The following is a 23504-nucleotide window of genomic DNA, read 5'->3' on the forward strand; positions in this document are numbered from 1 at the left end:
AAGAGGTGCTCAAAGTGGTTACCATCAGCGTCCAGACACTTCTGATTATGGCAAACTACTGCTTGAGCAACGTTGACCAATGTGTCCACTGTATACATTTTTTTGCCACCCCCGGTGTGTGTGTGTGTGTGTGTGTGTGTGTGTGTATGTATGCATGTATTTCAGGCAAAATAAAAAATATATTGAGATGAATTTCAATCAATATGGAATGATCTTTTAGGTAATTCCACTCCCCTTCAACAATATCTAGTTAACTTCTTATTACTCCTAAGTAAGTTTGGCTAGACAGACCCATGGGAAATATCAAAGTCATATTTAGACTTGTTTCTGATGATGGTGATACCAAACCATGGAAAGGCTTTTAGCCTGCTATTCAGTAGACCAGATGATAGCAAAGAGAGGTAGGTGAACCAAGGGACTTAAAAGCAAATAGTGACTCAGACTCTTTTGCCTTTGCCCCTTGATACGTGCCTGTTCCTGGTTCTGAGAGCTAGGTAGCCTGTGTTAAAATAAAAAACAAATGGAGATTAACCGTGAAAATTCCCTAAGCAGACAAAACCACTTTAGTCAAGCAAAGCTTAAATTTAACTTATTTAACAAGACTAACTTGACCGGAATCATTTTTGTTTATGCTTCTGGAAATCATAAGCAAAACTTGAACTGCTTGCCAAGGTTGATATGAAGTAACTATTGACCAATTCCCTATCATTTAAGAAAATTCTAATATTATAACTGATCACTGTGAAGAATAAACAGCCATTGTTTTCTCACTATATAAGCATCTTTGTAATAACAGACCCCTGAGGCTCATTCCATGTTTTGGTTTGCAAACAGCCTTTTTTTTGGTGTGCGCACAATAAACTTGTACTAATTACTACTTTGGTGATCATCGGCTTTTCTTCTGTTATGTCTGAACTTTTGACACCTGCTAACAATATTCTTATTTAACGTGTTTTACTTGGCATTGAGAAAATTCTTGTCATTCCTATTTTCAGTTCTGGTGTCCCTTTACTTTTCTTCAATGAATCCTCTGGCTTACTGCTCCTAATCCCTTCTATTATATCTCCTGGGCTTTTTCTCTCAGATAACCAGTACTAAGAAGCTGCAGCAGCTATTCCATGGAGTGATGCACAGCTCTGACCCTCAGATGACTTTTTCCCACACTCAGTTTTATCTCTTTATTGCTCATGATAATGGCCCTGATGAGGACCTAATTTTTCTATTACACAGACCCAGATAAAAATTTTTTATAAACAGAGTCTTAATTAACGTCATTGTGCCCAGTGTTTTATTTCATGTTTGTAAGATACAGCAAGAATAAAAGACTTAGAACCTATCTCCTAGAATCTTAGAGTTCTGTTAGAACTCAATAATTAACTGCTGGGCAGGATAAGCTTCTTACCAGGTAAAAGTCCACAGTCAATCGATAATTATCTGCTAGGAGCCACCTGGGCAGTTTTCTGGGCTATCATTACCTCTGTAATTTATGCAAAATTGCAGATTGCAGCAAAGAGTTGTTGACAACACACAGAGTGCCAATGTGAGGAAAATAATATTTGCTATTTAAAAAAAAGCTAGAACAAACATCACAATAATGCTTCATTTTAAAGTATCATTTTTTGTTGTTGTTGTTAAAATTACCTAAATGAAGAGATTACTTTTGTTGGACACTTCCAGGTCATTCCTTATCTTCATTTATTTAATAATCAAGAAATAATCCCAGAACCATGTTAAGCAATGGAGATACACAATACTCTCATGTGAAAAACAGGTATGTAAATCAGAATTATAATAGAGTGTGATGGGTTCCATGCTAAAAGGAGGCAGGAGTTACAGTACTGGCACAGACTGCCATCTACTCTAGCTGAGAACAGTGTAGGGGCAGTTAAAAGATTTTAAAGAAGACAGATTCTTGATAGGAGTAGGAATTTGTTTTGCTTCTGCTTCAATACCCCTATGCTTTGCCCATTCTTTCCCATGGTAAATTATTTTCCATAAAAACATGAGAAGGGCCTATTATTTAGCCCAGATGGTTAAAAACTTCTTTCTTATAAGAGCTGAAGTCTACTTTTTTGCAAACTTCACCATGATTCTAGATCTATCTTTAACAACATAGAACAAGTCTCAACTTCTTTTGCCATGAGGCAAATCTTCAAATACCTGCTTGTACCTGCACCAGTAAATGAAGCAAAAGGGAAAACCCAATAGGAGCTAGAATCTCATGTGTAGGGTTTTGCTTTGTTACTTTTTCTGGATAAGGAAAAACGGAGTCATTCTCAATAGTTTAACAGAGAAAACTTACTGAGGAAAATGCAGAAAGGAAAACTCAGTACTCATCACCAGAACAGCAGTCCATGGACCTTAAAATAACACTGCACTGTCTTGACTCAGAATTCCATTTCAGCTGCTTTTTCTGCATTAAATTGTTCAAAAAATTTTAGGTATCATTACAGAGCATTCAGATCTAAGCACTCTGTTCATGCTTAAAATGGGCCAGGCTTTCATGCATTTGTATCTGGTCAAGACCTGGCTGGTCTTGATTTGCTGTGTATAAGTCCCTCAGTTATCGTCCAAACACCTTGGGCCACTATGTGGATGACAGCTAAGGATTTTGATTTCACTTTTAACTAGTCAAATACTGTTTCAATCTAACTCCTTTAAAACACCTATCTCAAAGTTCCTTTGAGAGAAAGAAAATTAGGGAGGACTGACTGAATCCTAACCACCACTGTCTCTAGATATTTTAAAAATCTGTCCTAAAATGTGATAAAAAATTATTGAATCTAAATCATGTATACATTTATTCAACAAAGACAATATACAAATGAGCAAATACATATCTAATACAATTTTACATAGTAATAAGTGCTATGAAGAAAGCAGTGTAGAGTGAGTGGAGAATAATAGCAAGGGTGCTATTTTATAAGGTGGTCAGGAATAGCCTGAGGAGGTAACATGTGAACAGAAACCTGAAGGAAGTGAGCAAATAAATTATGTATATAACTTCAGAAAAGAATATCCAGGAAGAAGGAAAACCAAGTTCAAAGACCCTGACACATGAGCATGTATGATATATTCTAGGAAAGCAAAAGACAGCTGTGGCTGAAGGGCAGTGATGGAAGGGGAGAATGGTAGGAAATGAGTAAGGAGATGGAGCCCAGGTCAGATCACAAAAGGTCTTCATATCATAGTGAGGAATTTTGATTTTATTTCAGTGTTACACTGTTCTGAGTGTTACGGAAAGCCATGGATGACTGAGACCCCACCATATGGAAAATAGACTATGTATGGGAGATGGGACAAGGGTGGATGTAGGGAAACTATTTCATAAATTTTATAGTGAACCACGTGAGAGATTATGGCTATCTGGACTAGGATCTTATTAGTGGAGGTGGTAAGATCATGGGTATATTTTACTCAGGTTGCTAATGGATAAGATATGGGGTGTGAGAGAAAGAGAAAATTCAAGGATGGCTTGAGCAACCGGGTGGAGTGATGGTGCCACTTACTAAGATGGGAAGACTATGGGGAGTGAAATTAAGAGTGAAGGTTTGTGTATGATAAGTTTGGAAGTGCCTACTGGCCATCCAAGAGCTGCCAAGTGGATGGTGGTTACATGGGTCAGTGTACAAGGGGGAATACAGATGGTATTTAAGCTATGGAGCTGGAAAGGATCGCTTAGGGAATAGCTCTGGAATAAGACACAAAGCCCTGGGCTCACTCCAATGTTTTGGGTAGTTATCCTTAACCCTGACCACATTAGAATCGTCTATAGAGCTTACAAAAAAATACTAATGCTGAAGTCCAACTTGTAAAGATTCTGATTTAATTGTTCTGCGTTGGGTTCGGGCAGCTATATTTTAAAAAGCCCCCAGATGATTGTAGTAGGCAACTAGGATTGAGAACCACTGCTTTAGAGGTTGGGAAACAGAAACAGAAAATGAGAAGAAATGTTTAGTGAAATTAAGATAAATGTATGCCAGCAGTAGCTTTAATCTGTGCTTAAATAATAAAACTAATAGCTCTATAAAATGTGGCCATTTCATTAAATTTAAAAGCATATTATTAATATTACTCAGTCTGTTACATAGTTTCCTGCCTATAAGAACCCTCAGGAGAAATTACTTTTTGGTCTTAATATCAGAAAATATTTTATTTATCCTGAACATGTGTTTATTTTTAATCTTAAAGACACTTAATTGGGTAGTCATTTTTTTTTTCCCTTGCAAAAAAGCTCTCAGGACGAAATTAGTAACACAATCATAGAAGGCATAGTTTATATTCAATTAAATAAGTTCACCAAATATGTATTCAGCACTAGTATATAAAAAGCAATATGCTTGGCAGTGAGAATATACCCATAAAGATTTAATGATATGCCTATTTTTAGTAATAGCCTTTTTCTTGGCTCCATTTTAGTTCCAGGCCTTGCTTTCCATTTTCTTAACTATGTCTCATTTGCATTGTATTAGATATTGCTGTGGTCCACCTTAAATACTTTTCAGAATAAGTACACTGTAGTAGCTAATACATATGTATCAATTACTTACTATGTGTGAACCCCAAGCTCTTTGGAGGAATTAGCTCATTCAATTCTCCCAAGGACCTCATATGTTCTTATCTTGCAGGGAAGTGCAGGGACAGAATGTGCACTAAGAGAGTCTGTGCTATTTAACACGAGGCCCTCGTGCCCCAGGAATTGATCTTTATCCATCAAGACTGCAACTACAGTGTGAACAAGTTGGCAGTTACAAATGAAGATGTTGGCTTTGAAGTCTTATAGTTTTAGGACTATTTTCCTATTAATCAGGGTGAAATGTGTTGAATCATCCACATGAATCAGTGACCAAATACTCCATGGTAACAAATTACCAGGTCAGGTTGACAGTAGTATTCCTGAATGTGAAACGGATTTTAAGCTATAAAAAAAAACTAAATTTTAAAGCAATCAGACCCTGCTGATGCCTATCCAAAATGAGCCAGTGAGCTCAGCCATGGGACAGAGGCAAGTGTTAGCATGAGCAAAAGTACTGCCCTTTCCTTTTCTAGTAGTTTTGACTAGGTGTGTGTATGAGGTCTGCTTGCTAAAGCTTTATATAAAGTTTGCATTTATTGTCTGCTTTCCAAGATTAACAGATGAAAATAAACTCAGGACTCTTACTAAAACGCCTGATTCTGCAAACATGCTTACAAGATCATAGACTAAAACTAAATAAGTATTCTCCAGGCTCCTGCATTTGAGAGGGAAAAATGAGACATCATAAAGAACAATGTGCTGTTGACGGCCTTCCTATTCATCCTTTCCTAGAAAAAGGGTAGACCTCTGGGATATGCTAGTACAAATAGAGCAAATATAAATACAAATATATACACTGTGCCATATATATACATATGTGCCATATATATACATATATATATATATGTAATCAGGGTGAAATGTGTTGTATATATATATATACAATTTCCAGCGTCCAATACTATATACTATTACTCTGTCAGAGATTCACAGTGCTTACTTATATTACTATATTAATGCCTTTGGAAATATCACAGTCAAGTTATCTTTGATTTTGTTTGACCCAGATTTCCCAAACTAATTTGGCCAACTCTTCTCCCCTTTTTAAAAAATTAAAACCTATTTAAGGTCTTGTGGTATATCAGCGTTCCTAATAATACAGTATAGGAATAGCTGTATTATTCTATGATACTCTTGGTCTACAAATAAGGTAAATTTATTCATTCATTTATTGGATGAAGACTTTTTAGACTGCTAGATGCTAGAGATAAAATGGGAAGAAACACACATCTGGTTTTTGCTCTTGTGAAGTTAATTGTCCAGTGAGTGTGATGACAATTAATCAAATAATGACACAAATAAATGACAATCACAAACTGGTAACTGTTGCAAAGGAAAAGTTCTTCACTAGTGTGTGTAAGCAGGGTGAGAGGGATTATCAGAGAATCCTGCTGAGGAAGTTACATCTGAGCTGAGCTATAATGGATGAGCAGGAGGGAACCTTCAGGATGTGGGGTGCTGAAGGATGATAGTAAGAGCTTAGATTTGAACAATGAGGGAGGGGGCAAATAGAACCAATGCTGGAAAGTCCTGAGAGTCTACAGATATATTCACAAAGGGAAACAGAAAAAGACCCTACATAAAAGAAGAGCAACAAACTGCAAGTGAAGAATAAAAAAAATAGAAGAAACTTCACGGGTATCGATTGATCAAACAGAATACAGCCCACATTCTTTTAAGCACTTAGCTACCTTTACATAACACTGCTTGGCATTAATTTGACTTTTTAAAATAATCACATCATTTATATTCATGGTATGAGTTATTTATTTTGTAGAGAGCAAACTACTTTCTTCCAGATTTTAGGAATGTTTAATAACTTCAAGTAGAAGATAATTTTGTTTTTGCCTGACGTGGGATTGTTTAGTTTGAAGTGAAGAACAACAGAAAGTATGCAATAAAAACATCCCATTACAACAGTAACAGAAGGTAGACAAAAAAAGGGTATAACAACCATATGTAAATATAATTAGAAATCATTCATTCCTTCCTACAACTAAGATTTTTATTATAGGAAGCTCTGCTTCTCCTTTGCAGCATTTGGCAAAATTACAATGATTAACCATTTATACCTAAATGTTTCATGACTGTCTTTCCTACTAGAGTGTAAGCTCAAGAAGACAGGGCAATATCTAATGTATTCATCATAGCATTCCCATTCTTAGTGACAAAGAAATCAGCCCTTCTGTCAGAAGGCAGCATTACACGTCAGCAGCTGAGGGAAAAATGTTAGTGTATACAAAATGTTAAATACTAAATGTTTTATCAGAGAAACACTATGACCTTTCAATTAATGCTATCAGCAAGAACTTGCCCTCCCATCCCAGAGTCCTGAGATCTCTTCTCCCCTTTGTCATGGTCACGCGGCACTCTCTTCCCCTGTGACCAGATTCTTGGGGAAAGAGGAGTCTTAAGTAACACTTCTATATAAATGCCTATAATTTTAAAATATGAAGGAATTAGTGTGTGGTAAGCACCTAGCTACTTTTCTCTCTCTTCTCCTTCCTTCCATTATACAGGGAATAGCTGTATTAAAACAGGGATTTTTTGCAATAAATGACGATGTTTTATTTTAAATCCCTTGCCTGCGATCTTTCTTTCTACAATACTGGCACAATACATGGCACATAAGAGACACTAAATAAACTTTCACTGATTGACTGACTAGTTGCATTATAACAGGTCAAGCCCTGTGCTAAATTTCAGAAATACAAAAAGCCTAAGACAAAATATTTGTCATTGATAAGTTCATGTTTACTGTGTGTGTAGGAAAAGGGAACAGGTAGATAATCAATATGCAGTAGGATTATTATTGTGACGGCAGCATATACAACGCTTAAAACTTAGAAAATTTGGGTGGCATCTTGAAAGACGGGTGGGAGATGAGAGGACAGCAGGTGAGTGATGGGAAATGGCATTCCAGAGAGGGAACAGGGCGTGCACCGGCAAGGAGCCATGGAAGAGACAGTGCTTGGGGAAGAGTGGGTAGTTCTATGCAGCTTCAGCAGAAGGTACCAGGGAGAAAGGGACAGAAGGAAAGGGTGAAAAGGTGGGGTGGAGCAGACCACAACATCCGTATGAGTGATGCCTTCAACAATGAGGCTTAGAGACATCAAAAACGGATGTTTTGTGCTGGTAATAAAGTCAGTGCCTCTGAGGTCATGGCAAAAGAGAGAAAACGAAAGGAAAAGAGAAAGATTTGCACTTCACTTTACATTTTAAGTAATGTTTAATGTTAGTTTGAACAACGTAATAGACCCAGTTGTGTGATGTGAGAATATATGGTATTTTCCAAGTACAGTGCTTTCCAGATCCTAACTGGCTGAATTTAGGAGACATTGACAATGAAACAGCACTCTTATTATTCAGCTTAGTAAACAAGACTAGGACAAGTATCTGTTCTTGTCTATTGCTTTCCACTATGTAAACTCAAAGCTGTAATTGAGTGAAGTTGAAGTCATCACAAAACCTAACATCCCACTATCTCATCATGAGGACTTGTAACTTAGGAGCAGTAGGATGGGAGGCGCAGAGACCCAATAGCTGCCATCCTCCCTGCCCCAGTTTGACAACAGTTCAATCACAGAGGCAGCAAACATCTCACTCTACTCCAGTGCCAAGGCTGAGTCTCAGTCATGATCGCTTTGCATCACTCCTGCATTTCCAGGCATTTCTATTTGGCTCCTCTCTTTGAAACCCGAGAGTGTCTGGCCCCATCTGACACTAGGCTGAGCTTAATCACACATACCATGCACCTCTCATTGCACGGCCTCGAACATCCACTCCGTGCGACTACCTGAAGGCACCTCCTGTAGGTGGGAGACAATGCTCTTGGGCTGGCAAACAGTTCATGTTCACAACTGGAACTAATTTTCACAAAGGAAAGGCATTCCATTGGCAAAATATCTTGTGTTTATCCATTTAGATAGGATGTTCCTTGAATAAAACATACCTGATATACAGAAAGTTGTAGCAGAAGGGCAGCTTGAGTGCAAAAGCTGAACACCAGTGCAGAAGCAGTGCTTTGAGAAAACACCGTGTCCAAAGAGGAACCCTGCAGATGCAGACTATCACCTTCTGGAAACCGAAGACTAAGTCATTTTCGCCACTGTCCCCCACAGTGTTCCATAGAGAACAAGTACTAAATGCATACTGCCTGAATGAAATCAAGAACATCCTGGGGTCCACAGACTCGAAGCAAAATCAGCTGGTTGCCAGGCCAAGTCCCAGAATCAATGCCACTGCAAGGACACCACAACCTTTTAGTTAAAGGAGGCCCGTGTTGTGGCCATTTAGGGGGATCTATTTAGATGAGATGTCCTACATAAGACTATAAAAACATGCAGAAAAAGCTCACTAATTCTCTAAAAGAATTTGAAATAAAATCAGATTCTGTATTCCTTTGCTGATGATTAATCATCATCATGGCACCTTGTTATCTTGAAGGGAAAAAAAAACTGTTTTGCAGAAACTGCAGAACTTCTCTCTTGCTTCCTCACAGTGAAACTAAAACTAAAGACGTTGTGCTAAAGCCAATGGTATTCAATTTTCATTCTGAAAGAAGGTGAAACTGTGTAGGTTATTACATACAAAGAAGTTAAAAGAATACACTGTGGTCGATAGAGGGTCACAATGGTACTCAAACAACCTGGTAAGTAGTGGGCTCATAAGACGAGACTCTCCACTGTCACTCTCTTTATGTCCCCCACAATCATGGGCTTCCCAATGCAAATATAATTTTTCTTAAGGGTGCCAAATTTTATTTTGTGCCACTGCATGTTTATAATTGCTTTCCCAGATGTTATATTGGAGGAGATATTAATATTATATGCATTTGATTATAAGTCATCCATACTTGTATCTCATGCCCAGCACCACCAGCAGGACTGGCAGCTCTTGGAGGACAGGAACCATCTCTCACCTGCTCTGTATAAACTACGTACTGGCTCTAATGTCATGTCCTCTACAAAGCCTTCTGTGATGACCTGTCCTAAGCAGAAGGTGATCACCCTGCAGTATTCTACAGAATGGAGTACCTGCACCACCCTGTGACCTCAAGATTTTAGCACATTTTCAGTCCTCTACGTATTTCAAGCTCTTGAAGAATTAAAAGGTGCTCTTTCTCGCCAAACAGCTGGGATCCACATCCTAGATAATCAAGACTAACAGCTAGACACGAGTAGATATATACTAATCAAGTTAAATTACATTATGGCCATTTTTCTTCTAAAGTGTTATCTTTGGCTCTAAGACACAAATGAATCATTAGGGTTCTGAATCTCTTTTGGCAAAGAAATACAGTGTGAACTGAATGCTCAACATTGTGAGTGTCATCAGAACAATGTCTCTAGATATGAATAGGCTGAGTTAATCCTCCTTCATTACCTCTATTAGCTAACAATGCACACATAGTTATTACACATAATTACTGCTCTAGGAGACATGGACATTTGAAATATTAACTTTCCCACAGACTCCAAATCTTCAGTAAGCAGCTCTCAACAATTCATTACATACATCATATAGGTCATCATACTCCTATTAAATATGCATGAGATTAAACACCACGCATGTTATATACTGTCCAACATCATTTTTAATATAATTTATTACCTTTTAGATACTGTAATTATAACAGCACCTAAGAGCCGCTATAATAAATGTAAATTTAACTACCTGGCTTGGAAGTAATCAGTGCTATAACTAACCACACTTCTATCATATAGTCAAGTGAAAATATTTTATAACACAAAGTATACAATATTTTAAAAGTTAATGTTTTATGACATAGGAATATATACTTTAAAACTGCATGAATAGTAAGTTAATTTTCTTATTATATAGACAAATAATTCAAAATTGAAATGTATCAAGAAATTAGCATATAATATATTGATATCTACAAGAAGAAGTGCACTTTAAAGTATGATTTGGAGTTTTATGATATCATATTTCTAATCAAATACTTGATAGGCTTTTTAAATTCTACATTTATGCAAATTATCACAACAAAAACTAGATTTGATCCAAAATAAAACAAACATAAAACCCACCAGAAAAAAAGAATATCAAATGAAGGTGAAAAATACATCACTAATCTTGGATCAAGTTACTCTAAACTTTATGATTAGTATGGTCACAGATTATGAACTTATGCATAATAATGGAAATAATAGCCACAGTTCACATGTACCACGGGCTTACTTACCTGTGTCAGGCACTGTAATTAGTGCTTTACATTCATATCTTGGTAAATTTTCACAATTATCCAGTGAAGGCAATATTAATATTATATGCATTTTACAGATGAGGGAAGTAGAGGCTCACACAGATTAAATGACTTGTCCAAGGACACAGGGTTTGGCAGGAGAGGGTCTGACTCCAAGTCTATCTTCCTAACCATACAGTCAGCACCCGGCTGCCAGCTCTGATCCGTTACTTCCTGTGTGGCCTTGGCTAAGTCACCTGAAGTCTCTAAAGCTCATTTCCTTTAGCTGCAAAATGAACATAATATTAATATATGCCAGAATTATTGAGAACTAAATAACATAGTTCATGAGAAAGTATTCTGCAAGTTGTACAGCTATGTTATTGTTATGTTATTGATGAGATTTGAAAACGAAATGTTGAAAAAGAAAAATCTGTTTATTGGCTCTTTGTCAAAAATTTCCAACAAAAACAGTATACCCAGGTAAATTTTCTGGTTATTTTCCATTGTTTAACACAGAAACTCTTACATAAAAGCAAATATGAATCAATATCTTCATTATACCCTGAGATAGATAGGTAATTACTAAATAGATTAAGTTGTAAGTGAATAGTAGAACTAGAAATGTACTTTTGTAGATGGTTATCAAAAAAGCCGTATTCAATCCATCAGGTTTGGTCTTTCAAAGAGCTCTTCAAACTGAGACTTTTTAGTTACCTGGAGTCACTATGAGGCTCTAATTTACTATGATCCACATTCACATTTTGATTTGTGACAATGTTTAAATCCTTAGGCTCAGGAAGGAAAAATAATATTCAATAGTCTCATCATTCATCATTTTAGATAAGTGATATATTATCATCGGGCATATTTTTTCATAGGGCTTTGTAGCTTAAAAAATTATCTCATGTGCATATGTCAACCCAGATCCTAAAACAAGTATTATATTTGGAAATCTGAGATTAGGAAACTGGAATTTGCCAAGGTTAACAAGAAATCTATATATCTGTATGTTGGTGTTTGTGTGAGTGTGTGTGTGTGTGTGCGCGCGCGCGCACGTATAAGCATGCAGATGTCTACCAACATGTGATTTTATGTATCTAGTGGCTTTCCATCTTTCTTAATGTCTATATTGCTAAGGATTTAAAGAAAGTATGCACAGCCGAAAGGAAAAGTAGGAACAAAGGGGCCACATATTTCCAGTATCTCCTTTATTCACTTCAAGGCACTCATGTCATCAGATGAGGAATAAGGGAAATCTTTGTTTGCATAAACCTACACATACACTAAGTCACAATTGCAAATATCTTTATTTGATGATTTTAAGAAGAAAATTGTAAAAGTATAGAGAATCTCCAAGGTGCCACCTACCTCCTGGCCGTTCATGTTCTCCATCCGTATGTAAAAGCATGGCAATGGGCATCCCTACATTCTTGGATCTTCCAGCCACAACCACATTTTTTCCAAATGTTTCAATCCCTTAAAACACAGAGTTTAATTTAAATAAAGAACAAGAAGAAGCAAATCAAACATTTGAACAGCCAACTGAAACATTCTTTAAAAACTTCTAGTTAAATATGGATTAGTGTGTGGCTTGTCTATAATGTATCCACATTCGTTATTTATAAATGTTTGTTTTTACACTTTGTGCATTTGTTACTTTCTCTCAATTATGTCTTCAACTAAAAAAACACAGATATTTTAAAGTTGCCATTAATTACTTTTAAACATTGAGATTCACATGAAGAATCAGAAGTTCAGAGATTTAAAAATATATTAACTGCTAATTATAAAATAAGCAAAGTACAACATGTCAAGTTTAATTGGCAATCACACTTTGACCACAACTGGGACAAAATGAATAGGGAAAAAAGTATTTTTCAAAAAGTTCATGCACTTTATTCCATAGGAGAGAAGTACTAGGGATTTAAAACTGTATGAAAGATAAAACTTGCAATTTAACACACTTTACCTCTATTGGGCATAGTTTCTTCATAAGTAAAATGAACAAGTTACAATTAAGATTTTTTCAAGTACTAACATTCTAGGATGATTCTAGGATCTGCTTTCCCTTGGAAATTTTCTCATTTAATCAGAAAACAGCAAATTAGAAAGGAGAAAATGTTGTCAGACATGGAAGTGACAGTGAGGGAGGCAGGAGAATCACCAATATAAAAGGCAATATGGAGTCAATTAATGTAGCGGTACACATCTCTACACACCTTGAGGTGCTAGAAGGACTTTACATACGGTATTTAGAACCCAATTCAAGGGTAAATGTTTATATTAAAAACCTAGGTCATTAGAGATTCAAATATGTTCAGCACATTTTATTTTTAAAGACAAAGGAATAATACATTTTGGAAAATGTACATAAAAATATATTGTTTAGGGAAGAAAATCTACTATTTAGAAAATTCACTCCGTACAAAATGTAAGAGCAGTTACATATAACCTCAGTGTTTTTTTTCTTTTAATTATTCTTCGACTTATATAACTTTATATCTTTCTACAGATTGACGTTTTACGGCTTATCATATTCTTTCACTCAGTGGAACTGAGATGGTCCCATCAAGGCAAAACACAAATACTTTGTTTGGCACTTAGTGCCCACGACCTGTAGACCACAAGTTACCAACCTGTTCTTTTGATTATTTCCCAAACAGCACTGGCAGTGGCAGGTATGAAAGAATGCTGATCAAGGCACAGTCTTCCAATATTGATGATATGAAATCCATCTACATCTTTTTCAGGGGCAATTCCATTGCATACTGTTCGTTCATCCACATGGTCTGAAAGGTAAATAAAATTGGTCTCATTTTATAACTGTTTTTTATTTGGAGGTCTGGAAAATGAAATCTGAGGCCCTACAACCTATTCACTTATGACTCAGCTTCAGTGAAGGCATAAAATCATTATTCTGTTCCTTTTCTTGCCACAAAAACAGTAAGCCAAAGTGCTTTTGATCAACAGCTGTAATTAACTGTTGTTATGCAACAGAGATTATGCAAGTACTGGGCCACAGTGTCTGGCCTAGTGAAAGGGAAAAATCTGTGAAACAAACAATACCAATGAGATCTGGGAACAGCCAGGTGATAAGTCTCTTCCTAAATAAATTGCATATTTAAATTTGTGTAATTTATTTGCATAATAAATTTGCATTTTTACTATACAAGATATTTTCAAATAGGCTTCCATTAAATATTTCTAGCATTATAGATTAAAAGGACTTTGTTAGTGCTAAAAATAATCATAATATTATTAGTCCCTAGCTTCCAAATGACATAACAAAAAAGCAACTCTAAAACATACATACACACACACACACACACACACACACACACACACCACTTCCCTGAAGCATTAGAACATTGAAATCCAAAATAGCATTATGGTTTCCTATATGAAAGAAAAAGAATATAACTTCAGTGATGAAATAATCAAATGAGATATGAGATGCCAATCATCTCATTCGGAAAAGTAGTAACTACAGAAACATAAAACAGGCTTTTCCCATTCTGTGCAGAGTAGCTTAGCTTACCCTAAACACAACAATTAATCCACGTGCATAAAATATCAAAATAAAGGTACATTTGTTACATTAAAGTTTTTGTCCATGATATAATAGATTCCATTCAGAATCTATTTTTAAAACATTATCAAAGCCCAAGTTCAAATTGTTTTCAAAGACCTATGCCTTGTATCAAAGATCTTTGATATTCTAGAAGTGACACTCCTGCCATCTTATTTAAATAGATCCAATCTGTCATTATTAGACTACCAAAGTCCTTTACATATAGAAAGTAGTATTTTAAATCATATTCAAATAGAAATTGGGTCTCTCCGATCAAGTTTTTCAAGTTCAAGAATTGTATTCATTTTATAATGATCTGGGAGTAAGAACTCCATCTGTTTTCTCTGCAGTTAGAAAACTTATATAGGTTTTAGCAGAACTTTTAAAAATTACATGATTAATTTACTATTTGAGGACAAAAATAGGTTTTTTTAAAATCTGGATGATGATGATGATGATGGTGATGGTGATGATGTTGATGATTCACTTTTTTTTTAATTAAAGTTCATTGGGGTGACAACTGTTAGTAAAGTTACATAGATTTCAGGTATACAATTTTGTAACATATCATCACATCTCACATTGTGTGTTCACCACCCAGAGTCAGTTCTCCTTCCATTACCATATATTTGACCCCCTTTACCCTCATCTGCCACTCCCCTCCCCTCCTACCCTCTGGTAACCACTAAACTATTGTCTTTGTCTATGAGTCTTTGTTTCTTCATTTGTTTGTCTTGTTCTTTCGTTGTTTTTGGTTTATATACCACATATAAGTGAAATTATATTGTTCTCTACTTTTTCTGTCTGACTTATTTCGCTTAGCATTATAATCTCAAGATTGACCCATGTTGTCACAAATGGTACTATTTCACCTTTTCTTACCGCCGAATAGTATTCCATTGTGTATATATACCACAACTTCTTTATCCATTCATCTATCGAAGGACACATTGGTTGTTTCTGTGTCTTGGCCACCGTAAATAAAGCTGCAATGAATTCTGGAGCACATATGTCTTTATGGATAAATGTTTTCAGATTATTTGGGTAGATACCCAGGAGAGGGATTGCTGGGTCATATGGTAATTCTATTTTTAATTTTTTTAGGAACCTCCACACTGCCTTCCATAGTGGCTGCAATAGTCTGCATTCCCACCAACAATGTGTGAGGGTTCCTTTTTCTCCACAGCCTCTCAAACATTTGTTACTATTTGTCTTGTTGATGATAGCCATTCTAACTGGGGTGAGGTGATATCTCATTGTGGTTTTTATTTGCATTTCTCTGATGATTAGTGATGTTGAGCATTTTTTCATATGTCTATTTGCCATTTGTATGTCCTCTTTGGAGAAATGTCTCTTCAGGTCCTCTGCCCATTTTTTAATTGAATTGTTTGTTTTTTTGCTGTTGAGTTGTATGAGTACCTTATATATTTTGGATATTAGCCCCTTATCAGAGGAGTTGTTTGCAAATATCTTCTCCCATTCGGTTGGTTGCCTCTTTATCTTGTCAATGGTTTCTTTTGCTGTGCAGAGGCTTTTTAGTTTGATATAGTCCCATTCATTTATTTTAGCTTTTACTTCCCTTGCCTTTGGAGTCAAATTCATAAAATGCTCTTTGAACCCAAGGTCCATAAGTTTAGTACCTATGTTTTCTTCTATGTAGTTTACTGTTTTAGGTCTTGTTTAGGTCTTTGATCTATTTTGAATTAATTTTGGTACATGGTGACAGATAGCAGTCTAGTTTCATTCTTTTGCACGTGGCTTCCCAGTTCTGCCAGCACCATTTATTGAAGAGGCTGTCTTTTCTCCATTGCATGGTTTTGGCTTCTTCGTCAAAAATTATCTGTCCATATTTATGTGGATTTGTTTCTGGATTCTCAATTCTATTCCATTGGTCTATGTGTCTGTTCTTCTGCCAATACCATGCTGTTTTGATTACTGCTGCCCTGTAGTACAAGCTAAAGTCAAGGAATGTGATCCCTGCAGCATTGTTCTTTTTTCTTAGCATTGCTTTGGCTATTTGGGGTCTTTTGTGGTTCCATACAAATCTGATGATTTTGTTGTTCTATTTCTTTAAAAAATGCCATTGGGATTCTGATGGGGATTGCATTCAATCTGTATATTGCTTTGGGTAATATGGCCATTTTAACTATGTTGATCCTTCCAATCCATGAACATGGAATGGCTTTCCACTTCTTTGTGTCTTCTTCAATTTCTTTTAAGAATGTCTTATAGTTTTCAGTATACAGGTCTTTCAAATCCTTGGTTAAGTGTATTCCTAGGTATTTTATTCTTTTTGGTTGCAATATCAAAAGGATTTTTTTTTCTTCTTCTGAGATTTCATTGTTAATTTATAGAAATGCAATGAACTTTTGTATGTAGATTTTGTAGCCGGCCCCTTTACTGTATAATCACTCATGCAGAAGGTTCATGCCATAGATATTTTTTAATGAAATCAAAAGCTTTGTAAATGAAAAGAAAAACAATTATTTTGAAATCTCCATTATTGAGCTAGGGCTTAAATTAGTTCAATTCTAAATTCAAAATTTTGGTTAATGTGGCAGTGCCGTCAGAAGCATGGCGGCATAAGGGGTACCCTTGATCTCTCACCTTGAAGTTACAACAAGTTGAACAGCCATAAGTCAACAAAGGATTCCACGCACAACACACAAACATGTCTGAGAGATCTGTGCATTGAAACATCTGAAGGTGGGCATATCCGGGGAAACAGGGGAGGCAGGAAAGGAGAAGAGCAGAGATAAGTACTGTGCATGCAGTACAGAGCTCACTGCAGGTCTCGAGAGAGGGGAGGAATCCGGCTACAGGTGCACTCTCTGTTCCCCCAACCATTCCTGCCTGAGTGATCAGCATATTATATGGCTGAACCCAGCGATCAGAGCAGAAGCTGAATACAGAAGAGCAAATACTGAGACAGCCTTGTTCTAGCAGCCGCCAATGCCAGGCAGGAAACAACGCTATGGACCCTGGCTGCCTCCCCGCTCCCTCCAAGAGTTCACCTCCTGGCAGAGGAACCCAGAAGAAGCTGTAGCAGTGAGTGTTGGGTTATACAGCAGAGTATCTACAGCTCTGAGAACTGGAAAGACAGTTCCTGAGCAGCAGGCTGACACTGCAGCTAATACCAGTGAAGGGGGTGGAGTTACACAGATGAGGAGGCAGCGGCTGTCTGACAGTTGCCATTACTGGGAGAAGAAAAAAGCTACAAACACACCAGCAACCTCTCCCAGCCCATCCTGCCCCCACTCATTCACTGATCCAAGCAGAGGCTCCTGGCACAGCTCAGGAAGCACAGCACTGTGTCTGGCTGCAGGGGCAGCACTGGAATTTCAGGGGCTCAGAACCACATTGCTCAGCACATTCTCCCACAGGGGTGGTGCCTTGAGACGGAGGCAACCTGGTCACAGAGGAGACGCACAACTCCCCATGGAATACAAGGCATTTTCCAGCACCCAGCAGAGATCTGAGAACTGGGAACAGTGCCAGAGAAAGTCAAACACTTGTGCTCCAGTGCCACCTACTGGAAAATAAAAGAAAGACCTCTTAACAACCAGCTGCAGAGTTCACTCCTATAAATGTCTAGGCAGAGAAATAGTCCATCAAATATTATGAAAACCAAGTTAACAAGACAACTCAGAAAGCAAAATAAAAATCTCCAGAAAATAAACTTAAAGACAAGGAAATAGGTGACTTATATGACAGAGAATTTAACATTGCAGTTCTGAAAAAATTCAATGAAATGCAAGAAAACTCAGATAGGCAGTTTAATGAACTCAGAAATAAAATCAATGAACAAAAGGAATATTTTACCAAAGAGACTGAAACTTTAAAAAAAAAAAGAATCAAATTGAAATTCTGGAGCTGAAGAACTCAATAAAAGAGATGAAGAATGAAATAGAGAGTTCAAGAAATAGAGCTAACAGATGCAGGAAAGAATTAGTGATATTGAAGACAGAAATCTGGAAGAAGTGAAAGACTTGAGAGGTAAAAGAAATGAAAGAACTCTACAAGAACTGTCTGACTCCATCAGAGTGATATACTAATAATGGGTATACAAGAAGAACAGAGAGAGAAGGGAACAGAGAGTCTATTCAAATAGTCAACAAGAACATCCCAAACCTATGGAAAGAACTGAATCATCCAACCCAAGAAGCAAACAGAACACCTAATTATGTTAATACAAAAGGACTTCTCCAAGGCACATTATATTAAAACTGTTAAAAATTAATGACAAAGAAAGAATTCTCAAGGCAGCCAGGAAAAAAGAAGACAGTAACCTATAAAGGAAGACCCATTAGATTATCATCAGATTTTTCAGCAGAAACTCTACAAGCTAGGAAGGAATAGAATCAAATATTCAAACTATTAGAAGAGAGAAAATACCAGCCAAGCATAACTTTGCAAATCCAGCAAAATTATCCTTTAGATGTGAAGGAATAATAAAGGTCCTTCCAGATAAAGAGAAGCTGAGGGAATTTTCCACCACAAAGCCTGCATTATAGGAAGTACTGAAGGAGGTTATTGCACCTGGAACAAAAAGACAAAAGGATACACAACTATGAGTAAGATAACTAAAACAGACAGACAGAAACAGAAAATTGCAACTCTTATTCAGAATAGGGAGGGCACTATATGCTTAAGTATAACATAAAGGTTAAATGAGGTAAAATCGTAAAAAAAAGGAAAGAAGATAATAGCCACTGCAACTCAGAAATAAACTCATAGCATAAATAGGGATAATTTGTGATAATAAAAACATAAAAAGGGAGGAGATAAAGGTCTGAATTTGCAAAGCGAAATGGAGATAAGATGCATGTAGAAGAAAATGGACTACTGTATATATGCAACTTTCTTTTACATAAACTTAATGGTCACTACACACAAAAAATCCACAACTGAGACACATAACATAAAAAAAGAGGAAATAGAGGGAAAATAACATAGATTACTACACACTAAAATAACAGACAGAAATACATGGGCAAAGAAATAATGGAGACACCACGCTACCAGAAGACAAAACATAAAATGGCTACAGGAAATGGTGAGCAGCAATAGATTTATAAAAAAACAAAAAAAGAAACTCAGAGTTGAGACTCAATCGATCTTAAACCACTACTAAGAGGAGGATCCAGAATTCAAATCCACATTTTTTGCCCTAAAACCAGTTTTTCCTTCTGTATAACATAGAAATCATAAATATTAAGCACTTTGAATACTGCTCAAAAATTTAAAGTAGAAAGGACCCCCCACCCTTTCTAAGCAAGACAGTTGATAATTCTAAAGTATCTCAAGGAATATACTATTTCTTCTAGGCTTCCAACAACACTGTTCCTAGATTAACTAATATGTATATCTAAAACATGCAAAATAAGCATCATACATTTTACAACCAATACTACCTTTTGTTATATGAGTAAGAGAAATAAATATATGTCATTCTTTTGACTGACTGCTACTGAAAATCTCCTGATGTCTCAGCCCTGAGGCCCAAAATCTGAAGAGAAGATTCAATAGCATTAATATTTTCACAATGGTTATAAAACATTTTTGATTCATGATGAGCTAGCAAACGACTAACCACTTAATTCCCTACCCAAATTACTGAAGAAACTGGCATTATTCACTTTGTAAGTGAATGTTGTTCCTTTCTATTTAAGATCATGAGAAGTCATTAAATCATGCCAGAAAACACACACATCAAATTAAATTCATAACACTGAGCTAGAACAGCTCAGGAAATGTCTGATAGAACTACAACACTGAATCTACATTTTTGTGATTTATTTACAATATGTTTAATTGCCTTTGGCCAAGGAACAGAAAAATAAGAAACAAAACAAATTACTGGGTATTTTCCACCCAAGGATTTTTACATTACTGCTTAAAAGTACCTCTTTCTACTTCCCTAATGCCTACTGGATAACTGCAAGCTCATTAGCATAGTAAATAATATATTCTTTAGCTTGGTTATATCTTTTCCCCATCATTTCCTCTCTTAAAGTACTCCATCCTTTTTCCAACCATCTTCATTACACATCTTTAGCTCAAGTCACACAAAACTGTCTCCCATCCCCAAGCTCTTAGCATTAATTTTTGCGTTTTTGTGATATTGTTCATGATTATTTTTCCATTACTAATTCCTTCCTCCCTGTTCTTTCACACTCAATTTATTCTTCAATACATTGATCCATTGTCACTTGTTCCTTCATCATAAGTTGAAATACTTTTTTCTCCTCCGCTTTCCCATAGAACTACTATAAAACATTCTTAGCACATTAGTTCAGTTAGTTGATCACATTAGTTATTTAATTATCTCTCTCACTTATGATTGTCTTTTAGGGCACAGACCTTGTCTTATTAAAATGATTCACCCACAGCTTTCTCCAGCTCAGCTGATGGCAATTCCATTCTTTTGTGCTACTTGCCAAAACACCATGGAGCCATTCTAAACACCTTACTTTCTTTCACACCTAACATCCAATCAATTGGAAAATCTGTTGGCTCTTCCTTCATAACATACCTAGCACTTCATTAGTCTCACTATGTCCAATGATATTACTCTGGTTTGAGTAGCCATTATCTATCCTGTGAATTCTTGCAACAGCCTCCTAATTAATTTTCTGCTTCCGCATTTGCATCCATACAATCTATTTACCAAAAAAAACTAGGGGTTATATTTTTGAAATGCATGTCTGATCATACCACTCTTCTCCTCAAATCCCTGCTCCTGTTGCTGTTCCTCCAACATTTTAGGCATTTCCCCCCACCTTGGCTATCACTCTTCTGTCTGCCTGAAGGATTTTAAAAAACAACAATCACTTTGGTTAAGTCCCTCTCGTCTTTCAAATCTTAGCTTAAATTCCACATTCTCTTTAAAGACTATTCCAACCACATTATTTGAAAATGTAGATTCCATGTCTGATAATGTTGAAATTGTTTATACTGGACCAAACTTCTCACAGAATACAATTGTGAACATTGGAAAAATTGTATTAAAATCAACTATCTGAAAATACTGCAGAGTCACTAAAAGTAGACAGATTTAGAAAAGTGGACATCTGAAAGAAAGGAATGTCACTGAAAGAGTTTCCCATTTAAGGTTTTCTAGACATGGGACAGCCAGAATTTGGATAGAAATCTGCAGACTTACTTGCATAAGGAATCAAAGGACAAAGTTTGGGGCAATTACAGTAGTTGGAAATTGAAGGGATATAACCAGGAAAGGAGAAAGCAACAGAGAGGAGATTCAAATTGTGACTGACTCCTGAACAACACACATAGGAGGCAAACTCCAAGAAGTCCATCTAAGGCTAAGAGAACTAAACAAATTGCAGCTGTGGCTCACCAAGATTAAAACAACGCTTGAAGTCTTCAATATGACACGTATTTACAAAAAAATTTACAGCTAACATTTTACTTAATAATGAAACACTGAACCTTTTCCTCAAGATCAGAAAAAGGCAAGGGTATCCACTCCCACCATTCTACTCAATGTTTTATTGGAGATCCTAGCTGGTGTAATAAGGTAGGGAAATGAAAAAAACAGGCCTGAAGATCAAAAAAGAAGAAGTAAAACTCTCTAGTCATAGATGGCATGGTTGTTTATGCAGAATACACTAAAAAATTTACAAAACAACAAAAGAACCAATAAAGTGAATTTAGCAAGATCACGGAGTACAAAGTCAATATACAAAAAAATCAATTGTATTTTTGTACAAGCAGCAACTAATAGAAAACGAAATTTAAAAAAATCGATTTACAATAGCTTACCAATCATAAAACACTTAGGAGGAAATTTAAAATTTTTGAAGATAACCTCTATATTGAAAACTACAAAACACTGCTGGATGTCTAGTAATCTCAGTAATCCTATGAGGATTTTTTGGTAGAAGCTGACAAACTGATTCTAAAATTTATATGGCTATGAAAAGGATTTAGAATAACCAAAGACATCTTGAAAATGAACAAATTTAGAGGAGTTATAACACCTGACTTCAAAACTTGCTACAAATTTACAGTAATGAAGACAATGTGGTACTGATGTAGGGATAGAAAAATAAATCAATGGACTAGAATAGAGAACCCAGCTTTAGGCTCACACATATACAGTCATTTGATTTTTTTTCCCAAAGGTTCCAAAAGCAATCTAATGGGAAAAGGAAAGTCTTTGCAATGGACAGTACTTGAACAACTTGATAGCCAAATTGGGGGAGGGGGAACATGAACCACAATTATCTACTTCATGCCATACAGAAAAATTAATTGCAGATGGATTATACACCTAAACATAAAAGATAAAACTAAATAGTTTCTGAGAAAAACTTTTAATTTGTGTGCTGCGTACAGGCAGTTTTCCTAGGAAAAACAAAACAAAACACAAAAAGCATAAAACATGAAAAAAATTAATTAAGATTTCAAAAAATTTAAAATGATATGCTTATGAAAAGATACCACTAAGAAAATGGATAGGCAAGCCAAAGACTGGGAGAAACTATTTGCAAAACACATATCTGACAAAGAACACATATGTATATTTGGACATATAAAGAATCCTCAAACCTCAATTTTGAAAATATCTGTTTTTTTAACACGTTGCGTACGGATCACGAGAATCTTCACGAGGGATTTAAACCCCGCCGTACGCAACGTGTTAAATGAGCTTCTTAAACATGCACTTTACAAAAGAAGGTTTTCGAACAGACAACATGCATGTGAAAAACATCAGAACAGTGGTTACCTGAGGATGAGGATGAAAAGCAGGAGCAGGGACTGACTGGGAAAAGAGGAAGCTCTCAGTTGATAAAAATATTCTATATTTTGATAAGAGTTTAAGTTAGATTGGAGTTTTTATTTTTCAAAACTTACAGACTAGCATATTTAAGATGTTTGCATTGCAATGCACATAAATTTCACATGAAAATATAAATATTTAACTGTAGTTAATAATATGCCCCCTGAAGTTTTAGGGGTACATTAAGTGTTGTTACCATTAAATGCTTCCAAAATAAGATGAATTGATGGAGGAATAAATGGACAGATGTGACAAAACAAATATAGCAACATGTTAAAAATTATAGAATCTAGGTTGGGGGCATATGGGTGTTCACTGCACCATTCTTTTAACTTTTCTG

At 36.1% G+C, this 23504-nt stretch overlaps 1 protein-coding gene across 3 annotated transcripts in view; it reads right to left on the reverse strand.

Moving 5' to 3' along the window:
• Window positions 1-23504, reverse strand: part of MTHFD2L (methylenetetrahydrofolate dehydrogenase (NADP+ dependent) 2 like) — a 97366-nt gene that overhangs the window by 49473 nt on the left and 24389 nt on the right. For all 3 annotated transcript variants that reach the window (XM_019720739.2, XM_074324454.1, XM_019720747.2), the window contains 2 exons: window positions 13424-13576; window positions 12156-12263 (listed from right to left, as the gene is read on the reverse strand). In XM_019720739.2, coding sequence (XP_019576298.2) covers window positions 12156-12263; window positions 13424-13576 — 261 coding nt within the window. The remainder of the gene's footprint in view (window positions 1-12155; window positions 12264-13423; window positions 13577-23504) is intronic.

Source organism: Rhinolophus sinicus, linkage group LG02, assembly GCF_036562045.2.
Source record: "Rhinolophus sinicus isolate RSC01 linkage group LG02, ASM3656204v1, whole genome shotgun sequence".
Lineage (NCBI taxonomy): Eukaryota > Metazoa > Chordata > Mammalia > Chiroptera > Rhinolophidae > Rhinolophus > Rhinolophus sinicus.